Source organism: Falco punctatus, assembly GCF_963210335.1.
Source record: "Falco punctatus genome assembly, chromosome: 4".
Lineage (NCBI taxonomy): Eukaryota > Metazoa > Chordata > Aves > Falconiformes > Falconidae > Falco > Falco punctatus.
In genome coordinates, this window is record NC_137583.1 from 24,453,662 (window position 1) to 24,473,470 (window position 19,809).

At 46.6% G+C, this 19,809-nt stretch overlaps 1 protein-coding gene across 15 annotated transcripts in view; it reads right to left on the reverse strand.

The window, feature by feature from the left end:
• Positions 1-19,809, reverse strand: part of TMCC1 (transmembrane and coiled-coil domain family 1) — a 119,869-nt gene that overhangs the window by 9,634 nt on the left and 90,426 nt on the right. For 13 of the 15 annotated variants that reach the window (XM_080387605.1, XM_080387601.1, XM_080387607.1 and 10 more), the window contains one exon: positions 1,566-2,500. In XM_080387605.1, coding sequence (XP_080243731.1) covers positions 1,566-2,500 — 935 coding nt within the window. Of the gene's footprint in view, positions 1-1,565; positions 2,501-3,358; positions 6,492-13,798; positions 15,348-19,809 lie in introns of those variants that run through there. The other 2 variants (XM_080387595.1, XM_080387594.1) reach the window with 2 other exon arrangements.

The following is a 19,809-nucleotide window of genomic DNA, read 5'->3' on the forward strand; positions in this document are numbered from 1 at the left end:
AATGGCTGCTGCTGTACAGATGAAACAACAACCTACACAGCAACAGGGCCCCTTCTCTGCTGGGGGAGTGGAAGACCAAACACTGTATCACTTCATGATAAGGAGGCACTAGGAACCAAAGTTGCTGTGCTGGGCATCGGTTTCAGCCAAATTGCTCATTGTTGCAAAGCGGGATTAGAAAGCGCTTGTTGGTCTGGCTTTGTCTAGCCAAGCTTTGCAAAGCACACAGAAAGCTTGCTGTCTCTACAAGATCCTAGGCAGGCTAAGCCTTTTCAAACGTTCTTCCAATGATCTGGCACCAGCACGTCCAAAGAGCTGTAGGGCAACTCCATGTTGAACTGTGCAAACCAACGCAGCCAGTGGCCCATAGTACTTCGGAAAGCCTGTCCCCACACCCCAGCAGCTATGCTGAGCCTCGCAGGTTGTGCTTCACAGACTGGCCGAAGTGATGAAGGCCATAAGCAACCTCATTACAAAAGCCTACCGTCCTCCATCAGAATAAGGACTTAGGCCCCTTGCATTTGTTATTTAAATTTTAAAAAGCAGTTTTAAGAATCCCATTGATTCAGACTGCAGTGTCCTGAACGGCTGCAGAAGGGTAGCTAGTAACTCTTCCCTCTGGAGCCTGGGGACAAGACCTTGCTCCCAGCATGTGACAGGGAGGATGCAAGATATTCTGCAGGAGCACCCTGCTGACAGCTCTCTCCCACCCAGCAAGGGGAAGGTAAAGTGTTCCCTCAGCACCTCTCCAAAGGTTGCTTTCCTTGGTGGGGAGGTGAGGGTAGCCTCAGGTGGCAGGAGGAGCTGGCCACCATACCATACTGTCGGGCTGCTGAAGCTACCATCACCTCTCCCGTACGACCTGATCAGGGACCAGCAGTGCTGCAGCAACTCCTCTGCCCTTCCATTCCTTTCAGCAAGGGGAAAGCCAATAGAAACATGGATTACCCACTTCCAGAACCATGCAATCTCCGTGACAAGAGCACTGCCAGTATCTGACACTTCATTTTGTTGAAACTTGCCACTGTGGGGCTGAGTGGAGACAGGAAGGGGATATCCTAGTTTTGGTTCCCATGCAAGATCATGTCTTTTTAGAGAACCTTAAGAAAGCTGGGTATTTCTTTCTCTGGTAGATGTGGATCCGAGTGTTTGAGGAGGCAGGATCAGGATACTGTCCACATGTAGCTCCCTCTCTCTTGCCTCGACCCAAAACTTTGCAGTTTTGCAGGGCAAAGCACATGTCTAGATAATAGTAACTGCATCAGTGTACTCCAGGTCTTTTAGGACACCTTTCTAAAACCTCTTTGGCTTGACTTTTTATCTTGAAAACACTATGAAATAACCCCTTTTCCTCCCTATTTCCTTCTTGTACAGAAAAGGAGATAAGCAGCAAGATAACAATACTTAAAAAGATCAAGCTGGGAGGGCCAAAACCTGAGAAGACCACAGAACTTCCCATCTGAATCGGGCTGCTGGGAACAGCCTACCCAGTAGTACTATCCAGGACTCTGGTGCCCCTGCGACTCACAGTAATTAGTTCTGAAACAAAGTACAAAATTACATACCTGTACCGCTCCTCCTGCAGAGTCTGCATTATTAATGAGTAATCCCTCTGATAGCGAACCTTAAGGTCCTCAAATGATTCTTCCAGTCTTGCCTGTGTCTCTCGAATTTCTTGAATCTCATGCAGTACAGCATCAAACCCTGAGCTCTGCATATCCAGAGTGTTTGTTTTGGAGCTAGAAGCTCCCACAGGGCCCCCTGTTGTGCTGTTGGCTCCCACCGAGCCTGAAGTGGCACTGGAACAATCCTCTTCACTGCCATATTTTGGACTTGACTGAAAGTTCTGAATAACACCTAGAGCCTTGCCTCCTGTGCCATCTTCCTGGCCTTCTTCCAAGGAGTCTTTCAGATTAGCAATGTTGTCTGCACTCCCAAACTTGTTCCTTATGAGGGAGGCAATCTCCCGGGGTTTGGAAACCACAGCTCCCGCTGCTGAATGCGTAGCCTGGGAAAAACTGGAAAGTCCACCTTTTACACTGTCTACTACTCCCTCACTGAAGCCAGTGACTTTTGCTCCAACATCTTTCAAACCCTGATGCATATCCCTGAAGACATCCTTTGGCTGCCGAGGGATCCCATTCTGTTCAATCTCTCGCAGCTTTCGATGGTAATGTTCTAGTTTCTTCTGCAGCTGCAAGATGGTCTGGGCTGACTTTTGGTTTTTCTTCTCAAACACTTGCTTAATGCGGGCGCTCTGCTGCTTGTCGGCGTTGTTGGCCAGTTTCAGGTACTCTGCCACATTGTCATCACGGGCTGTTTGTTCAATTTTGATCTGCTCGGTCAACTTCAGTATCTTCTGCTGTAGATGTGTGATAGCCACTTTTGTACGCTGAGGATCTGGAGTCCCATCAACAGAGTCTGCATTGATGCTGCCATCAGTGCTCGAGGCCACCGCACTGGAGGTCTGTGCTAAGCTGCTGACTTCCAATCGCTCGATCTAGGCAAGGAGAGAGAGAAATATAAACACTAAACACCAGCTTTGCCAAGATAAAACCCTTTCCTTCTTTGCGCCAATCAACTCAACGAGCGGATGTTGTTCTGCAAAAACGTGCCTCTTCTCAGCTGGCCAGGGTACAGTATCAACCAACTGAACTTCATGTGCGTTACAGGCATCTAGTAAAAGCTGAGAAAAAAGCAAAACCCCTCGTACTTAAGTCAACTTAATGGCTTCAAACAACCAAAACTCAAACACAAAGCAAGACAGGGCACCCGAGTTTGGCAGGGTGAGTTCTCTGAAGCTTTGCTGTGATGCCAGTAGCTCTGCCAGCTAGCACGTAGACAGAGACAGAGAAGGTAACCAAGAAAGCCACACAGACTGAGTGCACAGCAAACCCAAGCTGTTCCCACCGCTTCACCTGTCCGTATGGAAGCAAGCGATAACGGAAGCCACCGGAGAACAAGGGAGCTGCCAAGATCAGTGCTCGGAGCAGAGAGCGGCCGAGGGCGGCCCTGCCCACGCAATAAACCCCGCAGCAGTCAGCACTCTCCGAACGACAAATCCCGCTCCCAGGCAACCCCCCCAAAAGTTAAAACCAGCGCGGTGCAAACGACTGCTCCAAGCGACTGAACCGAGCCCCTCGGTGGGAAGCGGGCCGGGCCGGGCCGGGCGGCTCGGCGGGCAGGGCCGGGCCAGGCCGGCAGGGCAGGGCCGGGCCGTCCGGCCGCCACGCTGCTCCGGCGGGCCAGCTGCGCCTTCACACCCCGGCTCAGCACGGGCCGTGCCGCCGCTGGCCCTCACGGCCAAAGGGCGCCGAGGGGGCCGGGGCCGCCGCGCCGCGCCCCCCGTCCGCAGTACCTTGGTGCGGCGGAGCAACAGCGCCCGCTCCCAGTGCATGGCTCCCGCCGGGCGCCCGCATGGCTGCGCCGCCGCCGCTCCCCACCTGCGCTCGGCCCCGCCCTGCCGGCAGCGCCCGCCCCGGGGCGGAGCGGCCCCGAGCTCCGGCCCCACGCAGCGCCCCGTGGCGGGGGAGGCCTCTCGCAGCCCGGGCGCTGCCCCGCTGCCGCCCCCTGGGCTGACCCCGAGCTCCGCCGCGGCCGGCGGCGAGCCAGGGCGTGCCGCGGGCTGCCGGGGCCCGGCTGCCGGCGTGGGGCGGGCGCTCCTGCCTTCCCGGCCCTGCCATGAACGTCGAGGGGCCGCGGCCGCCCCGCTCCTCCGCGCGCCCCGGGCTCCCGGAGGCCGAACCCGGCACCACCCCCACGCCACAAGCCCGTTCTCGTTGTTTTTCAGGCCGCGCGAGGCCCAGCACGTGCCCCGGGCTCTGCGGCCGCAGGCAGCAGCACAGGCCCCGCCGGCCGCCCTCACGGCCCCTGGGCCCGCGCCTCGGCTCGGGCGCAGCGCAGCACCCTGTGTGGTTTTATGTGAACAGCTAGCGGCCCACTCACTCTCCATATTTGTCTTGTGAAGATACACAAAACAACAACAAAAAGCCCTTACAGTAAATTGTATCCCTCCTCTCTACTTCCAACACTGTCCCTAATGCCGCGCCACCGTGCCTGCAGCAGGCAGGCAGTGCACTACAGCACCAGCCAGCTCCAAGCAGGGTCCACAGGGCTGCTCCCAGCAGCTGCACGCTGACCTGCTCTGTTTGCTACCACACCGACCAGAAAACTGCCCAGGTATCTGGAAAACTCAACTGATTTATTTTCTAGAGGAGCACTGTTGCTGGAAGCCACAGAACACCAGTGAATACAGAACTCAGCCTGCAGTGACTGCACAAATACCAAATACTCGCTTAAGTGGGTTTAGTTGTGGAAAGCCTGGATGTCTGGATAGATTAATGGAAAATTAGTGCTGAGAATTCATATTCATCAGTGGGACCAGCAGTATGCACAACATCAGTACTGTACCGAGATACATGCTGTCTCTGAGATCTAGGGACACGTGTACTTTGAAGTGGCACACATTCAGTAAGATACCTCTTAGCAGAATTCGTAATTTCATTAACTTTTTCCTAGGACTGTCAGTATGGTTTATAAGGAAACAAAGATCCTGCGTGCATAGGGCACGCCTGATCTGTAGAGTGTCAACCAGCTCCCCAGATGTAACTGCTTAGTTCCTCGACCACGGATCCTTTATGTGCAATAGCACACAGCTTGATTTACTACTGTGCCAACTCACCGTGCACAGCGTAGGCTTTTCTATTCAGCACACTGATAAAATCTCATTAGTCCTCTTAATTGTCTTACAAAACAAGCCAGCTTCTCAAAAAGAACCCTATCAATCCATTTCTAACAATCTCTATCTACTCCAGAGGAAGGAAATTTTAGTATTAATGGCCGATGAAAAAAAGAAAGATCCCCAAGCTGACACATTTTTTTCAGCGAGTAATTTGAAATAACTCTAAATAAATACTTTTGTACTGGGCAGTGGTAAAGGGGAGCGAGAGTGGGGCTGACACAGCCTCCCACAACCAAACAACTGTGGATCATGCTAAGCTGCCAGCCCTTCCACAGCCCGGAGTTGCTCTGGGCTGAAATTTGCACATTTCAGTGTTGGAGAACTAATGGGACTTCAACATTACTTTGCAATAAAGAATTTCTATTGGCTTAATTTACTCCTAGTTGGGTATAAATTAGTGTATCTGTGTGTGTGTATATAATTACTATAAACTACACTAATAGTACACTCTTTCTCTCAGAGATGAGTTTTGTGAGAGAAAAATTTTGTAAAACTTTGTCTTCACTGCCTCCGTCCCCCCACTTTAAGTCAATTGACTTCAGCATCTCTCCTCAGGTTATCTTCCCATACTTGTGACAGAAAATAAACCGGAACAGCTATACTAGAATAACCCACGTTGGGTAATTACTTCATAATCATCAGCTGTGTGGATATTATTCTGCAATAACAAGAACTTTTTTTTTTACAATTAAAAAGCAAACAGCTGTGCAAAGTGCTATTCTGGAACAGAACTGAGGTAATTTAAGTACTTTTTCTGCATTGGCATGGCTTTAGAAAGGGAAGACTCAGCACAAACTGGGTCCTTGGGAAATGCTGGTTGACATATTATTGATTTAAGATGACTGGCAATCTGTCCTGAAGAGATGTTGGTAAATTAAATACCGTAATTTTTATATAAAAACAGGGATTACAATTAAATTAGTCAATCTCCCTTGCTATACAATTTTCCAGTATACTGGCTCAGTCTAGGTAAGAGTGGACCTGCGTGACCTCCTACCAGGAGGTGCACTGAAAACTGCTTTGGCCTTATGCCATGAACCGAACAAGATCTTGTGAGGACCTTATGCTTTCTCCCCCCTCAAGATCTTATCAAATTCCTAGCACTTTCAACACACTCAGGCTTTCCCTCTTGTAAAAGTTTTTCTATGTATCTATACTGCAACACACAGCCCCCAAAAGAACCTGTAATTTTGCCTTTTGGCATTGCTGAAGAACCACAGTTCCTTTAAAGGTGTTGCACCCTTCTTTTACAGCGACTTCAGTAAATGCCCATGCCACAGTCATTCACCAGGAAGACAGATCGGTTTTTCTAAACAAGCAGGGCAGCTGGCTTAAGCAAACAGCAGAATTCAGAGCAAGCCTGCTGTAAGAAGATTGCTCAGCTCCTGCTTCCTCCTCCTTTATCTGGAGCTTTAAAAATGTGACTGAAAAGCGTCATGTTACTTGGAATAAAAATATATAGGGCAAGGTGAGACAGGGGAGCTGAGAATGACAACTGCAGAAAGCAGCCCTGGAAGGGAGCTCACAGTCCCTAAGACACCCGGATTAATCAGCTTCCTGGTGACTGAGCACCCCATGCAGCAGGGAAAACTAATCACAAAAAAATTCAGAAGTTGCTTTGTTGCCTTCTCCCCGCTGTGCTGAAGGCAGCAGAGTGACACAAGCAGAAAACTCTGGGAGACTCACAGAAAGCCCTCAGTGCCAGGCTTCCTATTCACTCCGTTAGCGTCAGGGCCCACATGGCGGCTGCGGCCAGCCCAAGCTGGCTGGGCAGGTACGTGGTCCCCTGCCCCAGGCGCCTGCCAGAGCACAGACCTGCAGTCTTCAACATTTCCAAGACAGTTAGTTCATTAGTAAATGAGATCTCTAATTAACGTCTTATGGGCGAATAAAAATTAGAGGGGAGGGGGGAAAAAAAAGAGCATCTTTTGTGTCCAACCAGGTCTGCAGAGCTGCATCACCCGCAGGCGAGCACCCTGCTCTGTGGCACCCCGCGGGGCTGGGACCACTGGCCCAGTGCCCTGTGGAGCCCCTCCTGCCCACTGGCACATCCTGGTGACACCGGGGTACATGGATTGCCCTCTCCGATCCCAGGCGAGAAGCAAGGGCCTGACTGCTTGCTCCTTGTATTCCTTTATTTATTGGAACTATTAACTCAGCGGTTTCAGCTGGATATAGAATTATTCACTTCCTGCTGCCGTCTGCTGAGCGGTGGCTCTGAAATCCAAACTGACAAATTATTTTAAGGTATCTTCATATGAAATTTTTAGGGGGGGAACCCACTGCAAATTGATGCAAACAAAAAACCAGTGAAAAATAACAGTGCTTGAGAAAGTTTTTTTGCAGAAAAATTCTAAAAAAAACCACCAACCCCCCACAAAACAGTGGGTTTTGAAAATGGATGGTACTACTATAAAGATAGGATCGGAATTATTTTGGAAAATATTCTACTTGTTCAGTTGCTTATGGTCTGCTGCTGCTGGAGATACCAAATGACAGGGAAAACGAGGGTTTTTTACTTGCTACTTTGCTACAAGCGATAGCTGGGTGAATGGTCCTTGGTAAATTCTCACGTTCCCAATGGACTTACATTCCTGTGTATCTGTCAACATGGAATAATGTATATTACTTTTCCCTCTAAAAGCAAAAAGATGACAAACTGCACTAAGTAGAAGATTTAGGGAAAGTATGTCCTTGACAACACTCAGAATCAAGTCCCTTCAGATTCAAGAAATCTTGTGAGCAGGAAGATACCCATAGAAAAGGGGGCTTGAGATTACTTAAAATGCACGATTCTCAAATTTAGCTTCAATTTTCATGTTTCCATCGTAAAATGTTCTTGGCGATATTTACTATTTGAGGAGCCAAAGGAGGTTTAAAAAGAATACCTTTTACTGCTTTCATGCAGGGGTGACAAATACCAGCATACAAATCTGTTCAACAAACCATGTGTCCCATGAAGGAGATTCAATCTTCTGGATGCTGCTGCAGATTCCACTGAATTACAACCCCAAATTCACATTTGTTGCACAAGTCCTGTACTTCAAGAAGAGCTGTCTTTTGAAGAGGTATGAAACCAAGAGCCTGACAGCCCACAGCTGTACAAAAATCACAGCTCTCATACAGGGAGAGGGCTGTTAACTTCGGTGTCCTGTAATTGCACTGCAAATTCTTATTTGACCCTGCATTTTTCCTCATTTCTCTCTACTTTGGTATGCGTACAGTGCAAAAAGTGTACTAAGGCCGTTAGGCCTCAGTATCATCATAAATCTGCATTAAATAATCTAAATGCATGTTTGTACAAAGCCACGCACAGAATCCCTGTGAAGTACAATGAAGAGATATTTAAACATCATGAACTGCTATGAATACATGTGAATAATACATTTCAATGTATACATTTAAATGCAGTCGACAGCCAGAAGTCACCTCCCTGCACGACACCTGCAGCACATGACTCTCTGAACATCTGAGTCAAGGTGACATCAATCACACTGTCCCTGAGCAAGCAGCATGTCATGTCCTTGCTGGGTCCGGTAATGACACAACGTACTGCAAAATTCATTGTTGGTCCCAAAGTAAACAGAAAATTAATACAACTGACTCTGCCTGGTCCACCTGGGTGATGCAATAAGCTGTTTATGACCTACAGCTGAGAGAGCTTCTTAAAGGATGTTACAGAATCAGGGGCAGGGTAAGGTCAGAAAGGGGCCTCTGAAGGTCATCTGGTCTGATGACACACCACCCCCCCCCCCAGCTCAGTAGGACCACCCAGAGCCAACTGCCCAGGACCGTGTCCAGGTGGTTTTTGAGTAGCTGGAAGGACAGAGATTCCACATCCACATTCTACATTTGTGGGTGTGTCTGTAACAGAAACTTGGACCTCTAACCCTTCTCATCTGTCTGCTGCCACCCCGCCACACAGCTGATACTACCAGCTCTTTGGTTCACTATTTATTTCGAATTGCAGGTTTATATCATTGCAAATCCTGTGTAGTAGCATATGTAGGGCAGGAGATTTCTGTTCCTTCACCTCAATTAAATACAGACAGAAGATCCAAATGCTGCTGCACTGAACCATCCCTAGAAACACAACTGTCCACTCACGTGTGGATTCAAGAATCCACCTTCCCTCAGCAAGCGCCCAGTGCGCATACATGCTCCTGAGCTACACAACATCTGCCTTGGCTTTACTGCCAAGAATTTACAAAAGAAAAAACCCAAAGCACAGGTCTAGTAATTCCTCATGACACACTGTGCAGTTATCCTGCAATCTTTTATTGGCCAATTGAATCTTCAAAAACTACAGCAGCTTTTGCCTTTTAACAGGCTTCCATCTATGTACCCACAGCATCTGCTGGCCATCCCTGCCAGCAACTGCTTTGAGCCATCCCTATTATACTCCTCAATCCAAATCAAAACCAAAACTGGCTAAGGAAAGCACGCAAACAGATGGACAGCTCAAGGAAGTCTTGCTGTGTGTTTTTTATAGTACAGGTCATCGGTTAGATTATAACTGGGGTTTCTAAAAGAGATAAACAGCATTTGCCTGTGGGCAATTAACCCTCATAATGGTGGGAAGATCATTATGGTTATACAAGAAAAACACTGAGAGAAAAGAAACATAAAAATCAACCCTGATAAAATTACAAGAAAAAATTCCAATACAATCCCTTTGCCTGCCTAAGGTAACAGCTAGAGCAGGGAACCACCGCTGGTAGCACCAAGAGGAAATGGCTTTATACCTTACTCACAGTAGTTAAACTATCTCGAGCGATGATTATACTACAATATGTGTGCACTCTGCCAACCCAGAGCCACGCATGTGGTTCCCAGCACTCCCGCACGGCCAGCATGTCCTCACTCTGCAGAAAGGGAAGAGATGGCAGGTACCTAACATGGGGCAGAAGGGATAGTTGGCAACCACAACAGAGCAACATTTTACAATATGCTCAAGACTTGTACATGATTTAGCATTCCCTTCCTTTGGTGGGGTGCCGAGTTCAGCAGTTCCCCACCTGACTTTATGTTGCCACAGCAGGCAGAGAGAATAGCAACTCCCCACAGGGTCAAGGTGCAAGCTTACTTGGGGACCAACCCAGCAATAAGGAACTTAGAGACATTTTTACTCTTTAATACATTCCCAAACCTTGTTAACCATAAGGCTCCAACGCACTGTGTGCTGGTGGGACTGCAGCAATACTGCAGGAGGGAAAAGTGACCTGGGACTGCTTAAGTTGGCGCAACTGCCAAAAGAAACATCAAGCTATGGCCCGAGGTATGCATACAAACCCTCACCCACAACTCAACATCTGGTCAAGCCAGCTGCAGCACGACTCTCCCATGGCCTCGTCACCTAATTGAATACAAAACAGCAATGTGACTTCATCACATGCTGCTTCTAGTGTCAGAAACATAGTTTAGCTATAAAGCAACCAACTGTATTTTCATCATATCTGTCAGTGGCAGAAATCCCTAAAGGACACCCAGTACTTCAACTTCAGCAGTTGCTGAGGTGGGGATGGGGAAATGGTGGAAGATGCTGCTGCCACATGTCATTGCACTTGCTCTATAAGAATGAATTGCATGCAGCATCTGTCACCGCCAATTTAACCTGTTCCACAGGGGAACTTCAGGAAAGTTGCTTGTTAGCCCACTACAATCACTGGTCACCAGCGTTCCCCACAGCATGGCAGAGCTTGGCAGGCTCTACACATTACCCCTGTTTGAACCTACCTGCCTGGGGCACTGCGCATCTTGGGAAGCAGATGCTATCGCTTACTGACTGGTTACATGGCAGCTGAAGCGACAAAGCTGACTACACCTTTCCCACCTGTGGTCCATGCACATGCATCCCTGACTGCCCATCAGCCAAGAGCACTGGCTCAGGCAAAGAACGTTACACAAGCTGTTTTCTCAAACAGGATGGAGACACGCAGGGCCTGGCACCAGCTCTGCCCACAAGCATTTATTTACACCCTAGAGACAGAAGGGGACTGACACAACAGAGTGTAGCATCTCCCTGAAGATGATGTCTACAGCCCCTTTAATTCTTTTTAAAAATCCGATTGCCACCAAAGACCTTACCTTCTTAACCTCAAACTTCTGAAATCTTGAGACAAGATATTTTTGAATGCAGAAGAGTACGGCTTGGTCCAATTCAGCAGCAGTTTTGCAAAGCTACGGACTAGTCAAGAAGAAAAGCAGCAGTGCTGGCTGAATACATGGCAGATAACACCAGCATTATGGATGAGGCAAGTCCAGGGGAACAAATGCAACAATCTGAGTGGGAAAAATAGGAAGGAACTGAATTATACACAAGGGCTTGCAGGAACTTGATTTTTGAGGTGAAAAAGGATGATACAGCAAAAGGTGCGGCCAAAGTAACATTCATGGATGTTTGTTTTAGCAACTGCAGATTTTTAATCAAGGGGCGACTGCTAATCAGGCCAGAAGTTACAATAGTAAGGATAGGAAATGAGGTAAAGCTGAACAAAAACAAAGTGTAGGAACTGAGAGGACAGAGTGGATTTGGAAACAAGTTTATACAAGCTTTTATGAGAAAGTGACTATGTAAAATGCCAGGGGGGTTTGTGGGGTTTTTTTGTTGTTGTTGTTTTGGGAAATTTTTTAACTCATTCTGTTTTCCCCAGTATGTCTGAATCATAATTCATTACCTTGGAGATAAAACTGTTGTTAACACTTCCCAAAGAGTAATTTGTTGGGGGAATTTATGCTTCAATATGCTAGCTGATAAATACAGATTATTTATTGCATCTTACATATTCATTTGTAAAGATCAGTTTGATTTTCAGACTGCAAGTTAAATTTGACTTGCAAAGCAACGGCACAAACTGGGTCGAGTCTGGGAGAACAAATGTCTCTGGGTGATCACTCTGCACAGAACAGCCACATGCAAGAGCAAGGTTTTCCCCCCCTTTTCCAGGAGATGTGTCTCTGTTGAAGTTTAGCATGCAAGTCATCTCCAAGTATTTAGTTTAAAGGGCCCCCTGTACATGAGCACAGCAACTGCACTTCTACACTTACTTCACTTTTTAAAATTTATTTTTAGTTGTAGTATTTTCTGAAGGTACAACACAGAAGTGTGACTGTAACCAAAATTCATCCTGGAAACAGTTGATCCAATCAACAGTTTATACAAAAAGACAAGTATTTCAGAACAGCAGGATTCCTGTTTCCTGTGAACATACTTCTTTGCCATTCCTGTATACCATTTCTTGACATATTATTCTCTTACTTAAAGCCTTTCTAATATAGTACACATAGTATATCCGCTAATACTAACTTGCCAGAAAGCTATGCAATAGAGCTGGCTTCAGAGATCCCTTTCCTGCTAAAACATAGCTTGCTGTTTAGCTCCAAGTGCTGCAGGGTGCTCCTACATTAACACCACCTACATCCATGGGATTGCTCCAAGTGGCAAACTTAGCTTGTCAAGGACAAGGAGAAGCAATGTAGGCAAGGGCAGTCACCACACCACAAGAACACACACACTCCCCAGAGCTGCAGACACATGGCATGTGTGCTTTCTGAAATGTGGAAGAAGGAAACACTATGCAATGAGACATCAAAGAGAAAGGTGCGTTCAACGGATGATGAATACCCAGCAGGGTAAGGCAACAGGGCACTTGTCTAGAAGTCCACAGGAAATACTGAATTAACCAAATACTGAAATCACTGTGTTGCTTTCAGTATTCTTGTGAAAACTGAGAAGCCTCATCCAGAACTCCACCTAGAGACAAATCTTACTGCAGCATCATCTCCACAACAGAAGGTGAAGGACTTCTCAGGCTATCCTGACAGCACAAGTGCCCATATCTGATCTAGAGGTTACCAAACATGGTATCCCACTTCTCTCTCTAGCTCTCAAGAGGTGATATATTAGCCTGCTGTTACACATGCCAAGATGCAAAGTGTACAGATCTATCAACCTGGAATGTGGAATACAAACCAACCCGTCCTTTCTTACTGCTCTCAACCTCAGTGGTGTGTGCCACTTCAACTCTGCACCTCCAACAGGGCTGTTCCCAAGAGCCACCCGTGTGTCACTTTTATTATGAAGACTGACGAATGCAGCAAGAAAAAGTACATGTCCCAGTACATAAGAGCCAAACCTTCCCAAAGGGAAATGAGTCTATTAAATAAACATGATTAGACATACACGCTTCAAACACAACACAGTTAACACTATGCAATTTTTCAACCATGTCTTCTGCAGATGATAACAAATCCTAGGCAAACATTCATCTATGGCAAAGGCAATGGAACAAAAGTCGCCTGGGTCCCGTATTTCTTTTTTTTCTCCAAACACTGGAGCCGCATCGCACTGGAGAGCTAACTGCAACAGCTCAAAGTATTTTCTATTTTGCACCAGAGATCAGAGTGTCAAAGCCCTCACTGTCTCTCTTCAATATTTAATAAATGTTGGGGGGAAACACAGCTTACTGTTAACTCAGACTTGTGAAAGGGCAATGCCTAGCTACACAGCTAACTGAAACCTAAGAAAAGTACTTACTCATTTCTGAAGGTCACCGACTGTACAGAAAGCCGTATGCTCTTAATCTTTTTTTACCTGGAGGAAAAATACGATTCTGCAGTTTGTTTACTACTACTGAAAATACATCTTGCACAGCTAACACAGCAAAACAAGAGGTCTCTTTAAAAAGCTGCTGATCCAAACACCTCTCTCTGACACTGGGCTGCATTTACTAGTCCATTCTTATTATGTACCATACAAGCCAAACCCCAAAACAATAAAACCAGAAAACTCGCAAAAAGGAGCAGACCATGTTTGATCTTTTTTATAGATTGCAACACTCACTCAGACAGGAGCCTTTTTCATACTTCCCAGCTTCTGAAGTGAAGGAAAGCTATATAAAAAATCAACCACAGAAATGCGGTAGCAGTGCCTGGAGGAAAACGTAGCGTTTCCAAGGCTGATGCCACAGAACGAGGTCAGGTTCTAACGGAGATTTAAGTAAAACAGCCAAATAAGGCAACTAACGCTGCTGCAATGATGCTCCACGATCTTCTCACCTTCACGGGCTCGCAGAAATCCCTTTCACAGCACACACAGGTACAGCAGCACCACATAAACATCACCGCGCGGCCACCTGCAGCCCCGGCCCCGGCGCTGGCTCCTGCCGGGGCAACCTCCGGCGCGGCCGAGCGGCGCCATGCGCCTGCCGGACCGGGGCGGCGGGCTGGGCGCGGGGCGCGGGCGGGGCGAGCAGCGCGCCTCTGCCGGAGCAGGCATCGCTGCGTGCAGAGCTCCCGCGCTGCTGATGCAAACCCACGGTTCGGCTCAGCTCGCAGGCAGGCTATGCACCCCTCCTTCAGCCAGGAGTATCTGCTTCGGACGCAGAAAAGGGCCAGGACTGCGAGATTTAAAGCTACAGGGCTTTCCGTTCTGTGTTCAACGCATGACACTATTTTTAAAACCACACCTTTGGGCCAAGAAAACGTTGTACAGGGTAAGAGACAGCCAAATCAGGAGCAAATCAATAGATCCAAGGCGACCTACACGTTCCTCAGCATACACAGAACTACAGACTTGGTAGCAAGAATCAAGCGGAATTAAAAATGGCGATTCAAAGATGTGCAGCAGGGCATAAATCCACCTACAGACTATATGTTCTATTCATAGCACCACTGAAACACCACTATTTAATAATTACTAAATAAAATTTCCAGAAGATCAATGTCATCTCCTGAAGTCTGAAACTCTAATTACAAAGTTATTGTCACAGAAGGGCTCAATCACAAAACAGAGCCAGCAACAGCGTTTCAAACCACAGCTGTCGCTGGTGCAAGACGAAACCTCGCCACCTCTTAACTACTACCCTCAACCTCCTTGTCAAGGAAAAGGTATTTTACTATTCTGCTTAGAAGATGTAAAGCAAAGTCTCATCATCAACCTGTTTGTGACAGCTCTGACCCACAGCACCTTACGCCATCAAGCCCTGCTCCCTTCAGACTCATTTTTAAAAAGCCACCCTGATCTCACGGCTGCTTCTCCCCTTGCTCTTCTCCCTCTCACTGGTATTTCCTGTTTGTGTGTATATATACATATACACACACACACATATATATATGTCCTGTATGTATATATTATTACTTACCTAGGACAGAGGCAGAAGATCACAAGGCCAAGCCATATATAATCTAAGTTCGAGATCTCCACAACCACTAATTCAGAGTATGGAAGGTGCTCCCAAGGCTAAAATATCAGGAACCACCAGAAAGAAAGCAGGCTTGTAGAAGTGTCCTACTGTGTGAGCCATGGAGCATGTTTGCAGCCAGCACAGATACAAGGACATGACTTTCCATTTTTTCTTTTTGTCTGTCCCTTTGAGCCAGATGGCTCTTAGAGGCTCTGACAGACATCACAATGGCTGGGTTTGGTAGGTTTGGAGTTTTTTAAAAATCATTCTCTTAAGCTGCAGTAATGCACAGGTAATGTGATGCAATTCTGCACTGAAATGTTAATTCATATAATACAAATTTCAGCAATGTAACAGAGGAGAAAACTCTTGACTCAAAACATGGCCAACATGGAAGAAGGTATTACTGAGAGCACAATTCAGTTTTCATGGGGGGTGGTGGGGGTGGGGAGGGGTGGGGTGGAGAAAGAAGAGGAATTAAAACCTGAAAAATGTGTTCTGTAGGAATCACAGAGGAAAAACAGCTAAAAACCCCATTGTCCAAAATCATACTAGTATGTCAGATGGCATTCCTGGAAAAGCATTATGAAAAGAAAGCAAGTATATTGTAAGGGGCATTTAGAACAGGCATTGAGAATGAAAATACTTCATAGAACAAGAGCAGTAAGGTCTGATTCATACAGAGGACAAGCCATGTTGGTGTAGAGATATTAAAAGATACATCTACAAAAGCATTTTTGTGCATATTTCTGTGATATTAGTGAACAGGACATGGAGGGCAAAGGACGAAGGAAAAGGAAGGCGGCTCTCAAAACAGTACGTAGTGCAATTCTGCAAATGGGCTGCATGCAGTCACCAAACTGTGATATGTCACATCAGTGGCTGGTACACATCTGGGTTCTGAAGCGGTGGAGAGTTTACTGTTATCTTGCCTAGTACAAACATGCAGCAACAAGTATAGCACTGCTGTATCAGTAATGCCTACTCCTAATCACAGTCTGTACAGTATTGCTGCAACCTAAGTTGCCTCAAAGCCATTCCTTGTTCAGCCGGTCTGCGCATTGGGGAAAAGAGATCCCAGGAAGCACTACTGCAACAAATGAAGCAGAAACATGCACAGAACATGAATGAAAATGAAAACTACACAACTTACCATATTACTATATATTCAAAACTGCAATGTAGTGCTATGAAAATGACTGCAAAACACAGAAATTACAAGAAATCTAATTCAGCTGACATTTACCATTTCTCTATGGCTATACTCAGGGTTAAACACTGAAAGGGTCTATAAAAATTGATTATCTTACAGGAATATTAGACATTGAGATTCTTTGATCATGAGAGCACTGCTCTAACAAATGGCACACAGAATTCAATCTAGCAAGGCTGTTGTAAAGAAGGCTTTTAAAAAGACATGTTGATATTACTCACTGACCTATACCAAATGAGGATCCCACCTCATATCTGCAAAATCTATGAAATTAGCCAGTAGTCCAGGGCACAGGGAAGTTTTACAACACACTGCATTCATTGCACAAGGCTGCATCTCACTGCACATCTGCCAGGTAACTTCTGACTTCTGGAGCTGTGCTCCAGACCAACTAGAAGCAAGAACTGGGCCAAAAGGCACCCACCCTGTTGCAAGAGTCTGGTGAGAAATCTGATAAAAAAACCCAAGAAACAATTGTCCAGGCTGAATACAGAAACTGGACCTTTTATCTATTGATGATAGCAAATTCCATCTAGCAGAAGTGAAAGGGAAGAGAGGTGAAATTTCTTGTGCAGAAAGAACATCATTAGCCTTATTTAGGAAGTAGTTTATGTTGGGTACAACCCAGCTTGAGTCACAGGAATTCTACTATTGTTCAGATAGGTCATTTCACCACAACAGAGCAACAAACAAACCTGCGAAAATACATGAAAATATGCTCATTAGTCTACTCAACATAATCACAGAGCCTTCATAAGCTTTACAGAGCAATAAAACCAAAACAAACCTACCAGGCTGAATACCACCTCCATTAAGAGAAATCCGTCTCACTCCACATTGAAGAGGAATGCATGTTTTCTTCAGTAAATTTTGTTACACTCCCAAAGCGCAGCAACAGTGCACTAATGCTGTGCTGTTAAAAGTAGATTTCTATGCCCACAAAGAAACAGAAACATCATAAAAAGAGCACCGACAGCTACTCTTCCATGCAAACAAAACTCAAACAAATCTAGCAAGTTCTAACCCAGCAGCGAGCCTGTGCAAGTCTCACTGCTGCAATGATTCCCATGGCACTGACGCCCTTGTCTCGGTTCTCCAAAGCTGGCGCAGCAGGAGACAACAACTCGCACAGCAGAAGCCAGGCAATAGGATCAAGCCTCAGTAACATGGGGGGACACAGACGTTCCCAGGTGTCCAAGCAGAGAACAGAAAAAGCCTCCTCCATCGGGACAGCACCGAGAACGGCAGGGAGGAGGTGGGGGCACTGCGCACCCACGCTCGCGCGCAGCGGGTCACTGGGCTGGTTCCCCTGCACCTTCCAGGGCCTCCACCAGCAAGCCCCCAGCTGCGCCAACAGCAAGGGAGGTGCAGCGACTGGCAGCTTGCTTGCATTCTACAGCATCTCCTTCCTGAAGTTGCTTAGTAAAACTGAAGAGAGGAGGGATGGGGGGGGAAGGCAAATGAGCTTGGATGCAGCTTAAAAACTTATGCAGCTTAGATGCTCACATGACCCCTCCCTACAGTAAGATGAGAACTCTTTCCAAGAACCCTTAAAACCAAAGAGTCTGGGAGGAAAAAAAAAAGTCAGGGGGTAGATCCATATACTTGGGGAAATCTGAATACTGCCAAATATTAAGTAATGCAAAACAAGACGCAAGAGAGTCAGAAACTGGTGGAAAAATCAAGAAATGCACTGTGATCATTCCTTCACTGTGCTGTTCCCTAAAGCGGCGTCCAGGCTGTGGAGAAAAGGTGACCTCCTCGCCCTCTCCCTCTTTTGGAGTATTTCATATGTGAAATGCCCCTTAGGAACAGCCAAGGTGCACATCCAACTGACTGAGGAGCTGAGGAGGAGCCAGCGTTAGCAAGCTCCTGACAGCAACTGATCAGCGCACTGCACCAGTGAAAACAGGGAAATCGAGGACAGAAAAGTAACAGTTACAGGAAGACAAAACCCTGAAATTGAAACACCAGAGGAGTCTAAAAAGGCAGACTATAATTACCAGAAGAAAACTGGGCCAGCACCATCGCATCATGACTTGGCTCCAAGGCCTCAATAGGCACAAGGAGCAAGAGGGCTTGGACCGATGCCAGGGACTGGGGGGTGGTGGTGGGGGGTGGTGGAGGTGATGTGTGCAGGGCTGCCCCTGCCACCCCAGACACCTCGTGCAGCCCTGCGGTGGGATTTACCCGCTCGTTGCTGGAACTGAGCAGCTCAGCACCGGTACCCCACGTGTGCCCTCGGAGTATTTCAAGTGATCCAACGCCCAGAGCGCAGTGGGCACATCTAAGAGAAACATCCGATTCACAGTTTGCTAGTTTATGTGAAACGTATGATGTAACGTTGTCCTGCCAAGCTTGGGACATTGCTGTTTCTAAAGCTTTATGGTTCAGACTTTTAAACTCCATTCCTCACTGTTGAGACCACTGCACATAAAGACACTGGAATACCAGCTATAACCGAGACACAGCAAGGGAAGTGGGAAGAGCAAGCACGTGCTCAAACCCTGCGTGCCAGTGCTAAAACCACATCCTTAGCAGAGCTTATCCTGGCACAGGCTTCTCCTGCAGCAGAAACTGGATCACCCCACCTAATACAAAACTACATAAAATCGGAAGGGAACATTTTGAGAAATAAAATGCTGAGTCTTGAATTCAGCAAATGCAAACCAGAAGTTTCAGTCACCTGTGGCAAAGTAAATGTATAGTGTTTTTTTACTTTTTTTTTTTTTTAATCCTGTACTGAAACCAGTTATTAATTAAGATCTTGGGTTTGGAATACCTGTTCAGACACAGGCTTTGTACTTGTACAGGTCCTGCTTCTTAGTGATTCAGGAAGGATCACTAAGAGGCCAACCTAGCGCTTGCACAGAGCTCTTCAACAAAAGGAGAGTAAGCTGGAGTATCAGCCCCTTTCACTCTCTAGGTACAGGCAAGGCTCACGAAATCAAGACGTGCTTTGAAATTTCTGAATTAGGTTCTCCAAGGGAAGGATGACAGGTAAGAAGAAGGAGACCCAGAAAGCCAAGCAAGAGGTATGAGCCAAATTACAAGGCAGTGAAGTGCAAGCACTTGGTATCAGCGCATCAAATTACAAATATTAGACATCTAGAGTCATCACATAACCAACATAATAAGACTGGGGGAGAAATAAGATTCAGCCTTCTCTCACGCCCAAATTATTTCATCTGTTCTTCTGCGTCAAATACAGACAAAACCAACCACAAATGTCAGAACAGGCTACAAGATTCTCACAGGTGATGGGCACTTTCAGCTCTGTATGCAGACACAAATGCAGGGCAAACACCCTCAAGCAAAACTACACGTGTGAGACAGGTCTCAGGTAAAAATGAGGTTAGACCAAGAAAAATTCATCCACTTCCAGGTGTGCAAGGGCTCCTGCAACACAACTTCGGTCTTTTCACACATCTGGAAATTCTTCACACTTTCAAGTGTATTTATGAAAAGGGGAAAACTTAGTTACATCAGGAAAAAAGTTTCTACCTCTGACTGTACTCAAAGGGGGCACCTGAGCAGGTGTACAGCTCACAAATCCTGAATGTTAATTATAAAAAGCCAGCTGATGAACCTGCTTCTGTCACTGTCTCACTCCCAATAGTTTCAAGACTAAAACTTCAAATATAGAATCTCTTCTAAATGTAAGCATTAAT